At 43.7% G+C, this 16925-nt stretch overlaps 2 protein-coding genes, 1 long non-coding RNA gene and 1 other non-coding gene across 4 annotated transcripts; 2 read left to right on the top strand and 2 right to left on the bottom strand.

Moving 5' to 3' along the window:
• Positions 1-68: 68 nt before the first annotated feature.
• LOC128437157 (uncharacterized) lies at positions 69-3233 on the top strand. The gene is made up of 4 exons (XR_008338173.1): positions 69-831; positions 1766-1889; positions 2002-2091; positions 2603-3233. It is a non-coding gene; the product is annotated as an uncharacterized LOC128437157 (long non-coding RNA).
• Positions 3234-5512: 2279 nt separating this feature from the next.
• On the bottom strand, positions 5513-5585 carry trnaa-agc (transfer RNA alanine (anticodon AGC)). Its single transcript has one exon. It is a non-coding gene; the product is annotated as a tRNA-Ala (tRNA).
• A 241-nt stretch (positions 5586-5826) lies between these two features.
• LOC128437330 (zinc finger and BTB domain-containing protein 5) lies at positions 5827-12877 on the top strand. The gene is made up of 4 exons (XM_053419437.1): positions 5827-6308; positions 7315-7528; positions 7703-8590; positions 8923-12877. The coding sequence occupies exons 2-4, from the start codon at positions 7319-7321 to the stop codon at positions 10078-10080; spliced, it is 2256 nt and encodes a 751-aa protein (XP_053275412.1). The 5' UTR covers positions 5827-6308; positions 7315-7318; the 3' UTR covers positions 10081-12877.
• Positions 12878-12957: 80 nt separating this feature from the next.
• grhprb (glyoxylate reductase/hydroxypyruvate reductase b) lies at positions 12958-15850 on the bottom strand. Its single transcript, XM_053418641.1, has 9 exons — positions 15599-15850; positions 14951-15084; positions 14781-14853; positions 14511-14627; positions 14303-14391; positions 14107-14211; positions 13501-13636; positions 13292-13422; positions 12958-13177 (listed from the first exon to the last, which is right to left on the bottom strand). Exons 1-9 carry the CDS (start codon positions 15751-15753, stop codon positions 13056-13058), a joined length of 1062 nt encoding a protein of 353 aa, XP_053274616.1. The 5' UTR covers positions 15754-15850; the 3' UTR covers positions 12958-13055.
• Between the last annotated feature and the right edge of the window lie 1075 nt (positions 15851-16925).

Raw genomic sequence — 16925 nt, 5'->3', positions numbered from 1 at the left:
TCACTTTTATGAGAACGATGAACTGAACGCAACTCAATGACAAATAATGAATTTGAACGGTGAACACGTTCATATTGTAGCGTCCTCGCGTATAGACGACAGGAAACTTCTCTCTTTATGTGTAACTTTATTAAACTCCAGCGAACACGACTAGCTTCTTGTTCGTAACTCTGACACTCCTCTCATCCACCACTGTATTCTTCACTCCCCTTCCTCATTCACCCTTGATACGCCAACTCATCAGCCAATGAGAGCCTGGCATCCCACAAAACCCTACAGCCATTGGCCTAGAACTTTCACGTGCCCCACCCCTACCTGTTCATTGACCCTCGGGACATTTCAATACTTTCTCCTCAGGAGAGACGCTGTCTAAATCGAATGCTTTCACCATGTCGTTGCTCAGTGCCCGTAAAATGTCCGCGATTTAGCCTAACCGAAACCAACTAACTAGACTTATCACTACGTTACCCATCACTCATGGCACACATATGCAGACCAAACAAGCAACGTATTCCAAGTGTTTTCTTCTCTGGCCAGTGTCTCGGCTCCGTACCACACAACTTGGTAGAAGGATTAATTCAGTATAGTGAATTAATCTGGAATCTTCTCTAAAAAAATATTCCCCAAAATTGTTTTTCCCCATTTACTTTAAAGGGGACATATTATGAAAATTCCACTTTTGTAGTGCTTCTACACATTAGTTTGGGTATCTGGCATGTCTACCGTCCCAAAATCAACCTGGGCCAATATAACGCTGGATTCTCTAAAAGGTTGTTATTGAAAGAGGGGTCGGTGCCATCTTTCCATCGCAATACTGAAGACGAGGGAAATGTAAGTATTTTTTTTTTTACAATTCTGGTATTTGCTTCTTTTAGACATTTTGTGTGGAGGCTAGTGCCGTTAGCATGTTGTGCCGTGTGTGTGAGGGGGTGGGGGGCTAGTATGTATTGGTGGGGGATAGGGAGAGACTTTACAGGAGTTTTCATTAATCGAGGACGGCTGGCTAGTCCACGGTGAACGGTAGGTTCGTGAGTGTTGTGCTCTCCACGCTCTCCCCCCCTCCGCTCGAGGGGCCGTAGCGCCTACTACGAGCCCCTTAGCAGCTACTACGAACCCCGGTAGTAGCTGCTACGAGCTCTGGTTGTAGCTGCTGGAGCTTGAAGTTAGCTACGGATGTTTGTAGTAGCTGCTACGAGCTCCGGTTGTAGCTGCTGGAGCTTGAAGTTAGCTACGGATGTTTGTAGTAGCTGCTACGAGCTCCGGTTGTAGCTGCTGGAGCTTGAAGTTAGCTACGGAAGTTTGTAGTAGCTGCTACGAGCTCCGGTTGTAGCTGCTGGAGCTTGAAGTTAGCTACGGAAGTTTGTAGTAGCTGCTACGAGCTCCGGTTGTAGCTGCTGGAGCTTGAAGTTAGCTACGGATGTTTGTAGTAGCTGCTACGAGCTCCGGTTGTAGCTGCTGGAGCTTGAAGTTAGCTACGGAAGTTTGTAGTAGCTGCTACGAGTGTCGGCCGTAGCGAACTTCCAGCCCAGTGCTGCCTTGGGAAAAAAATCCGCGGCACAGTACTAACGGGAGGACACGCGAGCGGGGGGGGGGGTGGAGAGCACAACACTGTGCTCGTTCAAGATACCGGAGTATGTTGTTGTCATAATGTGCGGGAATAGAACGATTATTCATTACCAGCCCTAGTTGGGGAAATGTGTCCTTGTATCCTTGTATGCATGACAGTAGTACAAACATGAATAACATTGCTGCTTTTGGTGTTCAGGCAAGCACATCTGTTCACGGTGCTAGGCTACATCACGTAGCATGCCAGACGGACCCACCACAGATGCGCACACATGGAACGCAGCTTTCTATGAAAACACTGCGACCTCACTACAAACGTACAGGTTGGTTTACCCTCAGTTGCTTCTTCATGTCATTGATTGTGTCTCCGTGTTAAAGTTGTAACAGCATCTCATTTGTTGTGACTCCATGGATATTGTGTCTGTTTTATCATAGGCACACAGAAAACTGTGCTGCACTGATGTCGGTGTTGGGACCTCAGCTGTAAGAGACCTCGCTTGGAGGAGGGAGAGGACAAGATGTGACGTGAGTGACTCAATATTTAATCTAAACATTTCAATAATCAGATGGATTACCATCCTACACTTTTTTAGCTGTTGCATCCTTTTGGTGAAATCTTTGTCGTTCTAATAGAATGGAATCTTCCAACCCTGTTCATAAGACACCCACATATATTGTCTATGAAAACTGCCTCCTGGAGCTGTTTGAGGTTTGTCCTATGTGTCGGCGGGGGACAGATGTAATATATAAGAAGGGCGAGTGCACAGAAAAGCCGGTGAAAGCAGATGCAACCTTCCGTGATTCTCACAGGCTCTATTTAAAAGCCAAACAATGTGAAAACAGTATGTGAAACATAAATAACATATCAATTAACTGCTGTCTTTAAATGGTCTTCACCATTAATCCTCATTTTAACCTGTTTAAAGACCATTTATTTATCGTCTTCACGATGAATAGAATAATATAATTATAAAAAGAAAATAATAAATACAAAAAAGTGCAAAATGTCCAACTTTTTCCCCAATTTGTATTACAGATTACATGGATAACCTGTTGGACCTCATCTTTCACGAGGTTTTTCAGGACCCGGCCCCATATGTGAATGAGGTGCTGAAGATCTCAAAACCTGAGGATCTCTCTGCCTTGTATGAGAAACCTGACAGGAAGTTATAGCCAGCTATGTGTCGAGTTTCAATCAAGGGCAGGTCTGAACCCTGTATAACTTCCCTGAGCATCAGGGAACACTCTGCGTATCTGGAGCACCGAGCAGGAGGGCAGGACCACCCTGATTCTCCGGCCCAGAGGGCCTCAACACCAGCTCACAAAGCTTCTGTACGCCAAATACCTGTAACGGCTGAGCAAAGTTCACATTGTATTTAGAGAATAAAAGGTGACACACAAATATAAAGTGTTCCTTTGTTTACAGTATAGCTACTTATGGCACAAATTGTATTTTTGTAATGAATGTATTTATTATACTTGGTATTTTTTGTATTTATTACCTCTGTCCCAGCCAGTACATTTAATAACTGATTAAAAAGCTCTGTGGCAATCTTTCTAGCAATCTTTCTGACAATAAAAGTTTATAGAAACAGTTGTGTGCTTTTAATGTTTGATATGTAACATGTCAACAATTGACACGTGTAAGATGAGCAGTTAGCAAAGTAATACAGAGGAAAGAGTAATTTATGTATTTTATTCCTCAGTCATAATTTTATTGCAGAAATGACTGATATCTCATGCATAAAAAAAAAAAACGTACTGCTCTATTCCTTTTAGACATAAATGCCCATAATCTGCCCTATAGATGTTGAAGAACACATTCAAACAGGCTAATTAATGGAGGTAAAAACGTTATGTCCTACACCTCCATGAGAGGGGGAAGGGGTGAGAAGGGGGAGGGATGAGAGGGGTGAAAGGGGGTGGGGTAAGATGGGGGCGGGGCGAGAGGGGGGCGGGGCCCTCAAAACAGGTCGATCTGAGGAGGGCTGTTTTAGACAGAGTAAAAAGGTGTTGTTTTAAATTATCTTTGTGGTATTTTTACCAAAAAATGTTACAGACATTTCATTAAGACCCCAAGGAACCATATCAACTGTGGTGAAATGGGCATAATATGTCCCCTTTAATTAAAAAACTATATATATTTAATTTAATAAAAAAAGTGTTATATTTAATTTTATATTAATTTTTTTTTTTTTTTTTATTACATTTCATCATCATCAATTCTCCGCGCTGGTTCAGGGGTAAATGACGCTGGTCTTCACAGGTGACTGACCTACGCAAGCCTGTAGCCGCCACCCCCCACAGGAGATTATGTGCTTGTGTGTGTGGCTGCGGCGCTTCCTGGTTCTTCCCGGCACTACGCTGCCGGTGCGAACAGCCAAAGTATTTAACATGGGCGAGGAAAGGAGGCGGAGCGCTTTTCACAGCGCTTCTACCTCCGGTGCGTCCCCGGGGTTAGAGGATGATGGTGTGACGTTAATGTATTGTTTTACATTGCATGTGTCACGTCGTGATAAATCAGTCTCCTATGTCGCCTGTACCAGGAGCCGCCCGTGTCACTGGTTATCTTGGCTCGCTGTCTGGCCGGTAACCAGCCGTCCGGACCGCTCCGTGAAGAAGGAGGAGGAGATGTTTCTTTACTTGGAATGCGGCCACTTTATTTCTCGGATATACAGCAGGAGCAACACTCGCATCACCTCTAGGTGCTCCGTCACTTCCCTTTATAAACACACTTTTAGCATATCTTCCCACAATACCCTGGTGCACTACGTCACACACTACAAACTTTCCTTAAAGGGGCAGGCCATACCTGCAACACAACAGCTCTCGGTCTCATATACAGATGGCAAGAGAAAGCAGAGACGCAGACTCAGCAACTACATCCGAGATCCGATGCACCTTATTATTATCTGAGGGATTTTTACACACTGTCTGATAAACCTTCCGACAGTGAAGGCAAGGGGTAGTGATGGATAAGGTTTTCTTTAACAAGTTAAGTCTTTCATTCTCACTGTCCACCTTAAAACTATGGAACTGAAATATGAACTAGTTCAGAATTTAAATGGTGAACTATGAACGTGAACTATTCATGTTTACTTGTATGAACTGAACTTTGAACTAGTTCATGAGAGTTGTGAACTTGCACAACACCGCTGGTCATATTAAGAAATGACCAACCAGAGAAGTGTGGCTGAAAAATACCTGGGCTGAGGAAGAGGGGGGTTCAGAGAAAAATTGACCAAGTATCACTTAATATATAACAGCGCTGCATTAGAAGAAATCCTGAATACTCTGGCTCTGCATGTTTTATACGATTCAAGATTCAGATTCAAGATTTTATTTGTCAAATCCCCAACATTAACATTAAGCAGCAGCTGGCAATGAAATGCTTGGGTCACAGGCACTCTTACAGCAATGCTCAGAATATTACAAGCCCCAAAACATTTTTTATAAAAAAATATATAATAGAATATCAACATTTTTAAATAGAAAATAATATATATATACACACGAAGAAAACACAATAGTGCAATTGTGCTAAGGTGCTGGTTTAGTAGAGTCATTGCAGATTGGAGGAGTTTAAAAGTCTTATGGCCATGGGGAAGAAACGGTCTCTGAGCCTGGTGGTGCAGGCCCGGATTCTGCGGTACTGTCGGCTAGACAGCAGCAGGCAAACATGTTTATGGGTATATGTATATGTATGATAGGGAGCTCTGATTATCTGGTTGGTCTTCTTCCTAAACCGCTGGGTGTAGAGGTCCTCCATGGATGGTTGCTCCGTCCTGGTGATGTGCTGGGCAGACTTCATCACCTGGTGCTGGGCAGACTTCACCACCTGCTGTAAAGCCTTACGGGTCAGGGCGGTGATGCAGCCAGTCAGGAGGCTCTCTATGGTGCACCTGTAAAAATTGCAGAGAATCCTGGCATCCATGTTGAAAAGGACTGGAGGATGCGGGCATCGATCCCGCTACTTCTCGCATGCTAAGCGAGCGCTCTACCATCTGAGCTAATCCCCCGATATGCTCAGAGCCCCGTAATCATGAATTAATTCCAATCTTGACAATTCAAATAAATGGATAGACAGACAGACAGGTTGATTGATTGATTGGTTGATAGATAGACAGATATACATATAGACAGACAGACAGACAGACACACAGACAGACAGACACACTTTGCTGTAAGACGTTAGAAGGCTGAGGAAGTGGCTCCGATGGGGAAACAGCGCCACCTTGTGAGTCTGGAAGGTACAGGCCGTCTGCACAGTGACTGATGGGAGAATTAATAAAGTGAAACATTGTCTCCCTGCAGAGATCGCTTTACAGCCCGCGTCCGCCTCCTTCACGGTTGTTATTATGCCCGACTGTCCCCGGGGGAGGACACCGACAGATGCGTGAGACAAGCGGTCGCGGAGAGGACACATCCCCGGCAGCTCACATCCAGACACAGCGCACATTGGATCGCCGAAGGGGGTGGGGGGGACATGGCGTGTGACCGCTACACAGACCGTGGTAGCAGCCTGACATGTTAGCTAGTTTACATCTGAAGACACAAACAGCAGCTTGTACACAGGGAAGCGGCGCAGACAGAGCTAACCGCAAGCTAATGCTAGCGTTGTAGCTAACAGGGCTATTTGCTGGTGTGCAGCCAGATAACTTCGGGCTCTTCGGTTTCTGAGCTCGCGGCCTGTTCTCTTCTTCTTCTGCCTCCCGGGACCGACGCTCTCGGGATAATTCAAGGTAACGTTAGACGTCAGCAGCTCCATATTGTCACCTTGTGTTTGCTCGTTCAGCTACAGTAGCTAACTGCTCCTGTGGTACAGCTAGTCCAGACTTGTTGTAAACTCAATATATTCAATGTAAACTAGCTACTGTGCATTATACAGTGTTTCTTTACAGTTTGTCCCTGTACAGTATGGATTAATAACCCCACTAGATAGATATATCGATAGATAGATAAATATAATTTGTCCCTTTATATTATGGATTAATAACCCCACTGATATTTTCGTTCCCCCTCATATTACTGCTTTGTCCCACACCTACAGGCTTTGATTTGTTTGACATCCTCACATCAGCACCTCCTCTAACAAACCTAGCTAATGAGAGCTTCTTCATCTGTGTTGACCTTCCCTCTTACCCCATCATCACTCCCATGCACTGTGTCCCCCTGACAGTCTCATCCCAGGCCTCCATCGCCTCAGGCAGCCGCTAATGCCATCTTTGCTGTCACATATTCTGTGGATTAGTTAACGCGTTAAATGTGTAGTCAATAAATTGGGTGAAAAAAACATCCATCACAATATCCCAGATCCCGAAGCTGCTTGTTTTGTCTTATAAAGAGTAAAGGATGTCCAAATTACAACTTTAGTAGCAGTCAGTAAAGCACAAACCTTCCTCCCTGGCCCAGTAGTACCATTTAAATTCAGTCAAGCCTCGCCAATTTGTACACAATCACGTGTATCACTTTTATTCACCGAGATCTATGAATTATTCACTGGGAAGATGTTGAAAAATGCCTTTTGGTCTTCCCAAACTGCATCCTTCCAGGTTTCCTGGATATTCGTTCAGATGTTTTGGGGAATCTTGCTTACAAACAAACAAACAAAAAAACAGACAGGATGTAAAACATAACCTCTTCTGTTGTCCTTTACATCACACAACCCATTAAAGGATTCTAAGCAAAATCATGTTTTTCAATGCTGTGTTGTTGTGGACTAATCAACTTTTTATTTTATGTATTAAGGGCCATGGATTTCCCAGGCCACTTTGAACAGCTCTTCCAGCAGCTGAACTACCAGCGTGTCCACGGCCAGCTATGTGATTCTGTCATCGTCGTGGGGAGCCGACACTTTAAAGCCCACCGCTCCGTGCTGGCGGCCTGCAGCACTCACTTCAGAGCCCTGTTCACTGTTGCAGAGGGAGACTCGAGCATGAATATGATTCAGCTGGACAGCGAGGTCAGGATCGTGAAAACCTTGTCAAAGGCAGTAGCATTGTCGTATAATCTTAATAATTTATCATGATGACCTTATAGCTAAATAGTGTAATCAAGTAAAAAACATATTTGACATAGTCAATTCAGTTTTTTCACTGTTCAAATAGCACAGACAAGGATATTTGTGTGACTGCAGGTGGTGACGGCTGAAGCTTTTGCTGCCCTGGTGGACATGATGTACACGTCCACACTGATGCTGGGGGAGAGCAACGTCATGGATATCCTCCTCGCTGCCTCACACCTGCACCTCAACAATGTAGTGAAAGCCTGTAAACACTACCTGACAACACGTACGCTGCCTATGTCCCCCTCATCGGACAGACCCACTCATCACCACCCTCAGCAGGACCAGCAGAGGCGCAGGCAGCAGCAGCAGCAGCAGCAGCAGCAGCAGCAGCAGCAGCAGCAGCAGCAACAACAACAACAACAGCAACAACATGCAGATTTAGCAGTGAACCCTAATCTAGCAGCTAATGCTAACCTTGCAACAAATGCTGCCGCGTCAAAGTTGCAGCGCTCCTTCCTGTTGCAGCAGCTCGGACTCAGCTTGGTGAGCTCTGCTTTGGGGGGGATAGAGGAGGATGGGATGGGAAATATAGTTGGCAATAGAGAGGTGGGACAGAGAGCCTCTTTCCCAATCCGGCGCTTTCACAAACGCAAGCCCTCCACTGCACTGGAAGACAGACCAAGGCAGAGGCAATGCACCTCAGCCGCTAACCACGGTTTGTTGGGAGAAGAAGGGATGAGCGCAGAGCGAGAGGGAGGAGCACTCCTGTCCCCGGACTCCCACAAGATGGGGGATGAATCAAAGTCAGGTGCTGGCCACGTAGGGGTCTCCCAAGATGATCCTCAGATGCCCAGCCAGTCAGACAGTGGACACTGTGGGGGGGAGGACTTGGGGAGAATGCAGGGAGGAGTGAGCAAGGAGGAGGATATGGATGACCATGACCTACAGGACAACAGGTTAGCTGTGAAGATTAAATCAGGGACCGAGGAAGAGGAGGCTGAAGAACAAGAACAGAAGGTAAAACTGTGGTTTCTTGTTTTTGAAAACTTGCAGTTGACTTAGATTTTTTTCACAATGTACACATCTAAATTACTGTTATTCTAGTAACCATATTTATATTAAATACATAATTTTTCACATTTTGAAGAGCTCTCTATGAAAAATGGATGAATCTGCTTGTATGCGTGTTTTGATGACCATCACAAAAAGCATTTAACTCATTTGCACATCCAAATCACTCTGCTCTAAACAAGCTGCTGTCCTTTTCGGCTCCTTTCGATTAAAATAACGCTAAAACATCAGATAATCGCAATCTGCCTCAGTTAAATCTGGACTTGTGCTTCCCACAGGTGGTGGTTAAGCGAGAGCCGCTAAGCTCGCCTGAGCCGACAGATGAAATCAGTGACGTGACATCGCAGGCTGAGGGCAGCGACCCGGCCGAGCCTGGATGTCCAGAGGAGGAGGAGAAGGTGGAGCTGAGCCCAGAGAGCAGCGACCGCAGCTTCACCTCGGAACCCCGACCCAGCTCGGACTCTCTGCTGCAGCCAAGCTCCCAGCTTCTCATCAAAAGCCACATGGGAGGAGGCGCCGGAGGTTTTGGATGTAATAACGGATCAAATAGCAAACCTGGTTTCAGTATTTCTAGCTTCCTTAGCCCAAAGGATTATGGTAGTGGCGTTGCAGGGTTGGTTACAGGAGAAGATGACTTGCCCAACACCACGACTGGGGATGCAGTAGCACATCACTTCCTGATGAGACAGGAAGCTGCCGGCCCACCTGGCTCTGCTTCTTCTTGTCTTCTTCAGTCCCCACTCAGTGGTGAGAGTCGCAGCAGCTTTGGAGACAACTTGCAGCATGATTCTCTATTCCTCCGTCCCCTGCACGACAGTTTGGGGAACCCCAGAGGAGGTGGGGGAAATATGAGTGGAGGGCATGGAGTGTTTGAGCCCTTTGGTTTGGACTTCCAGCGCTCCAGTCTGGGGCTTCACTCTCTAGGGCGACCCTCACGAGGAGCCGGAGGAGCCGCCAATGTTTCTCTGGGCTATCCAGGGTACAGGCGTATTGCCCCCAAAATGTCGGCCGGTATAGGAGGAGAAGAAGGTGTAGGCGGTGTTCTCCAGGATTCTGCCTCTTCCTCCTCAAGTCTGGCAAGTCCCCTGCTTCTCAACGAGAGCGGTGGGTATGACATGAACGGTGGCAGGCCCACCTCCCTCCCCCCTCAGCTCACCCGTGCTTCAGCGGACGTCCTGTCTAAGTGCAAGAAAGCTCTGTCAGAGCACAATGTCCTGGTGGTCGAGGGAGCTCGGAAATACGCCTGTAAAATCTGTTGCAAAACCTTCCTAACCCTGACTGACTGCAAGAAACACATCCGTGTCCACACAGGGGAGAAACCCTACGCCTGCCTCAAGTGTGGGAAGCGCTTCAGCCAGTCCTCCCACCTATACAAGCATTCCAAGACCACCTGTCTGCGCTGGCAGAACAGCAACATGTCCAACGGCCTGATGTAGGATTGGGAGTCAAAAAATAAAAGTCTCTAAAAATTTCAAATCAAAATTTTTCTGAAGATGTGACAGACCAGTCAGATCAGCTGTAATGTTTAAACTAACCGGTCCTGATCACAGACCAAAGATGGGGATGATAATGTTATCAATCTTTTTTTTATTCGGAGAAACCAATAATATCAAGTCAGTAAAAAGTATCTGTAAAGACATTTAACCGGATGGAAGAGTGTAGGGATGCAGGACATGTATGTATTGCTATTGACTCACAGTACCGTTGATGTACATTGTAATCTCTCCTATATGATTAACAAAAAAGCAAATGGACTTAGTGTTATATGATCTAGGCCAGTTCAGGCTGTAAAGCAGCCACACTGTTGGTGGTTTGGTGTTCTAAAAAAAAACGTCCTTGTCTGAGTGTTTGTAGATCAGAAGCAGCTGCATCACACTGCTGAGTGGTCCCAACTGTGCATATCAATTCCTTGTTCTGTACAATGACAGTCATGACTTTGAACTAACTGGTTCAGAGTCTGTTTTGGGGCCAGATATAATTCCGGCATTTACTTAGAAGGGTCGTCCTTTCGTCTACTCAAAGTGTGAAAGGTAGATAGAGTTAGAGACCAGGATAAGAACATCAGCAGAAAACAATTCAACATTTTAAAGCAGCTGCATTTTGAACCACCTGAGTTAATATTGTTAACAGCTAACCAAATATTGTTTGGTAGCTGGCAAATAATTCAGTATGAAGTAACAGGGACTTCACACTTTACGTGACGACAAGAGTAAATGTCTTACTTTGATAAATATGTACCTGTGGATTGTCAGGTCCAATTTGTGGAGCAATGGGACCTTTACATTTTTCTGATCACATCTTTTCTCGGGTTTACAGCTCAAGCTATTAACATTGACGTCCCTTTTGGTTATAATTGAACTTGCAGCATCTTTGCATTAGCAGCAGGATCAGTTCTGTGTTTACTGGGCATTCCAGTCTAATTTGGAGAAATGCATAATATGACATTGTATCATAATGCTACGATAATACTGAGATAACGACTTCACAGAAGAATGTACATGCACCTTATTTTGTGTCAAGATTTGCAAAACTGCTTACTAATAGTTTTTCCGTATTGGTTCCTGACTGCTAAAGACCAGAAGAAAAAGTCCGCTGTGGTCAAACACATTGTGTGTGTGTGTGTGTGTGTGTGTGTGTGTGTGTGTGTGTGTGTGTGTGTGTGTGTGTGTGTGTGTGTGTGTGTGTGTGTGTGTGTGTGTGTGTGTGTGTGTGTGTGTGTGTGTGTGTGTGTGTGTGTGTGTGTGTGTGTGTGTGTGTGTGTGTGTGTCACCTGAGTAAACTGTTTACAGGATAAAGATGTTCAGCATGTGCTGAAAAAGTGCTTTGGAAATGTAAATATTGCACATTTGTGGTTGGATTCATAATTTTGCTCTTGGAGAAGAGACAAAACAACTCATGAACTACTCAACGTTGTGTATACGTTGCTACTGTACTTGATATCAGTGCTTTATAAATGTCTCTTTTACATCTAATGTTGCATCTGTTACTAAAGCATTTAGACAAATCATGCTTTTTTATAACTAACATGTCTACTAGAATGTTAAACTATTGGAAAAGTATTGCTGTATTGCAATTATTCAACTCTACCTGCTCTGTTACTTCACCTTTATGTTGGATTGGAGGGAAGTTTGGCTTCTCTTAGCCATAAAAATATTCCATTTGTGCGCAAATCTTGAACATCATTGAATATTCCACATGGGGATAAATTAGAAACTGATTTTTTATACAATCATTTTTTACATAAATGTAAAATAAGTTTTCTTTACCCAAATATACTTTATTGTCGACCTTTAACATGATTGGTACTGTAAGTTTCACAACTATTGTTCAATTCAGATTTTTCTTATTTTTAAGATTCAATAATACCACACGTCCTCAGGAGGATACCTAATTTTAGTTTATCTTATAGAAAATAATATCATACTAAAGATTTTAACTTTAACCTAACTGAGAATGTCTGACTTCCAGCAAGTTGTAAATAAGAACAGCTTCCCTGGTAATTGAATGTCCATGTAGTGTTGTAAAGTTCTGTTTTAGTGAACTGAAAAGAAAAAATAACTTCAAATATGGGTTTTTATATACCTGATTGCTTGCTATATCATGTCTCCTTCACTGTCGGAGAGATTCACGTGGTCTTTGATTTTCATTTGCTTTCCCCACTGTACTGTAGAGTCATTGCACTGTTAGCCTATTGGAAATGACAGATTTTAAAGCATAATCTTAAATAGACAGATAAAAGAGATTGCCTGTCCAGATGCTCTCCGTGTAAAAAACTAAAATAAAAGGTAACCTGCCCTGTAAACTTCTTCACTGTGGAGTAAAGTCGCTGTTGCCTCCTCTGTCATGATGGAAAGAGCAGGCTGTGATTTGACCAAATTATGAGGTGAAGCAAAACTCCTCCGTAATGGCTTCCATGTCTCACACAGTGGCCTATTAGGAATTCAAATGCTGCTCCTCCAAAGCTGTTCATGTGAATCTCTGAAAAATGCACTGACTATTTTACCCCTGTATGAATATGCCAAACTTAAATTGATTAAGAAAGTCACTGCCTTATGCCCTCTTATCTTGAAAACCTGGGCTTTTGTTGATATGCCAAATCTGAAGGATTTCTGTTTTTATTCCTGTATATCTAACGTCGTGTAACCATGAGTGGACTAAATGTTTGAAGGCTATGAAGATTGTATAGTATGTTCAGTCGTTGTATAGATTGAATTAAAAAAAAGATGAAAATAATTTTGTAGCTGGTGATATATTTTATGAAATGGCACAGAGATTCTATAAGTGTCGTGTCAAAAGTAAAGGAAACACGGGCATACTGTTAAAAAGTTTTATTTCCCTTTTCAAAATAACTAGGTAGGTGGAAGTAATGGTTCATCACTCAGCCAGTTCTCAGATTGGAACCACCGTCTTCTCACAGCTTGAGCTCTTTGATCATCGGCTCACCCCGCAGACCGAGGAGGAGGTTGTTTGCCGCCAGGGCAGACATGGCATTACGGGTGATGTAGGAGGCACTGGCAATATGTGGAAGGATCACTGTGGGAAGAGAGGATTTAAAAAAAGAGTACTTATTGGAAGTGAGCATTAATGATACAGAGTAAAATTGCCCAAGTGGGATATTAAAAAGATGAAACTGTGTGATGGACTCACCGCAGTTTTTGAGAGTAAAAAGAGGGTGGCTGATGGGAAGGGGCTCAGGGACAGTGACATCTAAACCGGCTCCTGCAATCTGCCCGGTGGAGAGCGCCTCATAGAGGTCGTCCTGGTTCACTACCCCACCTCTGAAACAGCAGAGAGCACGCTTAAAACACAGGTACAGCTCCCAGTGGACTCTCCTCATTCACAGGCAACAGTTTTACCTGCTGGTGTTGATGAAGATGGAAGTACTCTTCATCTTGGAGAAGAGGTTCTTGTTGCAGATCTCTTTTGTCTCTGGCGTCAAAGCGCAACACACGGACAGAAAGTCGGACTGCTCCGCCAGCTCATCGAAGGAGACTACGACCAAAACAGAGGATTGATGATGTCACATGACATAAATATCTTAGAGCAAACTCATCAATATCTCTTAGATCAGCACGTAATGAGGAAAAGCACAGGTTTTTGTACATTCAAAAATGTAATCAAGTCCTGACAGTGTACCAGGGCCATGAATTGAGCAGCCTATGTTTATTGGATCACTACCTCCCACATGGAGGTTAGGTTTTGAACATGGCCTAAGAAAGAACCCATCAAATTTTGACGTGGGTTTGGAATTATTATCACTTTCTTAAATTTTTCCAATTTCCATGAGAATATTATATGGGTCTTAATAAAAAAATTCAAGCACATTTATAGAACTGATATCTACAAGTGTGAGCAATTTGGTTGAGTGTTGCCGGACTGTTGAATAATACTTCCTACTGTTACTTGTCAAAATTCCTTCTGTGGGAAAAAGAAAATGCTGACATCATCAATCTGGGTCTTACCATATTCTGCATTGATCATACTGGCCAGTTCAGGCCTGGGGACCACGTCCGTGTAAATGAACTTCTTTACTTTGAAAGGTGCCAGGCGCTCAGCGATGGCGACACCTTTGAGCACAAATGCACAGTGGAAGAGACTGAAAAAACTGCAGTTTTGTTTTGATAAGCCTGTGTACCGTGTGTTAGACACTGTGCTCACCGATCCTCCCCAGGCCAAGAATACCCACAGTGCTGTTGGCCAACTCATGTCCACACAGCCACAGGGTTCTCCACGTGCCCCAGCCACCTCTGACACATGTGAGAGAGAGGGGGGGGGTTTAAACATCTATGAATGTTGCGTGGACAGGTTTGTCATTGTGTGTGTGTGTGTGTGTGTGTGTGTGTGTGTGTGTGTGTATTAACATTACGTCTTGGCTTCATGCGTGGCCTCTATGAGCCTCCTTGAGGTCGTGAGCAGCAGAGCCACAGTCAGTTCAGCAACAGAATCCGTCAGAACATCAGGAGTGTAACCGACACGGATTCCTCTGGAAAGATACACAGACATTACAAGATCTTTTAGGACCTGGAAACAATGGTACCTTTCTTTGGTTTTGTCACTTTTTAATTGAGATGTAGGTCGGAAACACAAGTCTACACACAAATCAACACTTTTTAATGGATGTGTGTTAATCGATCACCTTTTCTTCAGCTCCTCCAGAGAGAGATGGTCAAAACCCACTGACATAGTACTAATGACCTTCAGGTTTGGACCTGCAAATATGCATCACACAAAGAAAAACACATGTATAAATGAACCACTGTACATTGCATGAAGGTCATTCAACCGGTTCATAGACTGTCCTCTGACCTGCGGCGTCCAACAATTCTGCATCAATCTTCTCGGTCAGCACGCACAGCAGGGCATCAGCACCTTTAACCTTCTCGAGCATCTCCTGTCTGGGCACAGGGATGTCATCTGAGTCCCACAGCTGGAACTGCACCCTGGGAAAATAGAAGCCATGACACGTATGCCGAAAAGTGTCTCAGGTGCTTCAAATCTGTCTGACTGCTGCAACTGTTTCCTTCTGATACCTTCAAGGACACGTATTAAAACACAGTAACTTCTCCAGTCCACCTGCATATGAGCAGGCAAAGAGCAGGGACCTTCACAAAGGAAGTTCATTGGTTTATAATGGTGCAGAAAAATATAGATACTATACACAAGTATAAGGGATTCTTCATTTAAAGCCCTTGATTTACAGCGTTTATCATATATAGTGCAGGCCCTCATAGGAATACTGGGACTTAAAGGTAAAGTGAGCTGTGTTGTGGGGGAATACCCCTCCGGTTACATGTCTTATCAGCCCAACCTCAGGGCACATGTTAGCAATTCTGTTTACTCAGAGTAAATGATGAACTTTACCAGGCAGCGTTCAAACCCTATCACAGTTAAATGAGGTACAGCAGCGAATTCATTACAAGACATAGAGTTTAAGTGATGTAACAGGAGACTCACTGTCCAGATTCACGTAGGATCTTCAGACCCTCGGGTGGGATCTGTCTGGTGATGTATACCCGAGACAGGCCGGACATCTCTCTCTGCATGTTGCTTGTTAGAGCCAGTGGAGTAATCCGCTGGAGCCCACGCAGAGCCATGCGACTGCACCACATTGCCAGGAGGGAATGAATCGGTTGGCAAATGTTGGAGAGATCGAAGTGGTACTTTGGAGTTTGGCGTCCGTTGTGTGCATGAGCTGGATTTTGGCTACAGTTCATTCGAGGGGTGGTCCCTGGGTGTGTGTCTCTGACCAATATGATGAGAGGGAGGGTGTCTCTGAAGTCTGAGGTCAAAAGGTTTTGTCCCAGAAAAAAACAAAACATGGCTGAGTACAAAGATCTTTGTCCTGAAATTAGGTTATTTCAAAATCACAGATACACAAACATGAAAGAAACAAACACACACACACACACACACACACACACACACACACACACACACACACACACACACACACACACCTACATATACACACAAATGTTATATGAGACAGCTTGTGTTTTTGATACATTATTGTCCACCTAAGTAGGATGTCAATGTTTCACTCAGCTGTTGACCTTTGTTCCTATCAACACTGAAAGCTGTTTTTTGTTCTGTCTCGTCTCTCCAGTTGGATCTGGTTCAGAAAAATGTCACAAACAGTTAAGCACTGATGCCCAACACGGGTAAATACACAAATATATAAAATAATAGGAAATTGTTATTCTCTTTTATTTTGATTCAGGTATTTCACAATAATGTCAAATATGGTCTTGTATCTTTGTCATTCTTGCAATCAACAAATAATTAATTAATTAATTAAATAAATAAAATACTTTCTACAAATAATAATACTAGAATTGAACTTCATAATTGCTTCCAACTAAAAGTGTGTGAAAGTTTCTGCTTAACAGTTTGGGGAGAGTTGTAAAGTTTTGCACTTGCGGTTGATTCGTTATGAGTTTTCTAAGTTTTAGACTTTGGACGGTTGTTGTCACTCCACCATCAACGAAACCTAGAAGACACAATGATGGCCCCAGCAGGATATGCAGTTTTTGGACAAGCGATCAAGTGAAAATGGTTCATTCTCTGAAATGCTAACATATTTAATTAGGTGATTAATATTACAACACTTCCGAAATAAATATAAATAAATAAATTACATAAGATATAATAAAACTTTATTGATCCACACAATGAAAAAATTCAGTGGTTACAGCAGCGGGCAGGTCAGAATGACGTTGATAAGAGAATAACAAATATCTTAAAATCACAATAGAATGAACTAAAAGATTTACATTGATAC

Source organism: Pleuronectes platessa, chromosome 3 (assembly GCF_947347685.1).
Source record: "Pleuronectes platessa chromosome 3, fPlePla1.1, whole genome shotgun sequence".
NCBI lineage: Eukaryota > Metazoa > Chordata > Actinopteri > Pleuronectiformes > Pleuronectidae > Pleuronectes > Pleuronectes platessa.
This window is presented reverse-complemented; position numbering and strand designations above follow the sequence as displayed.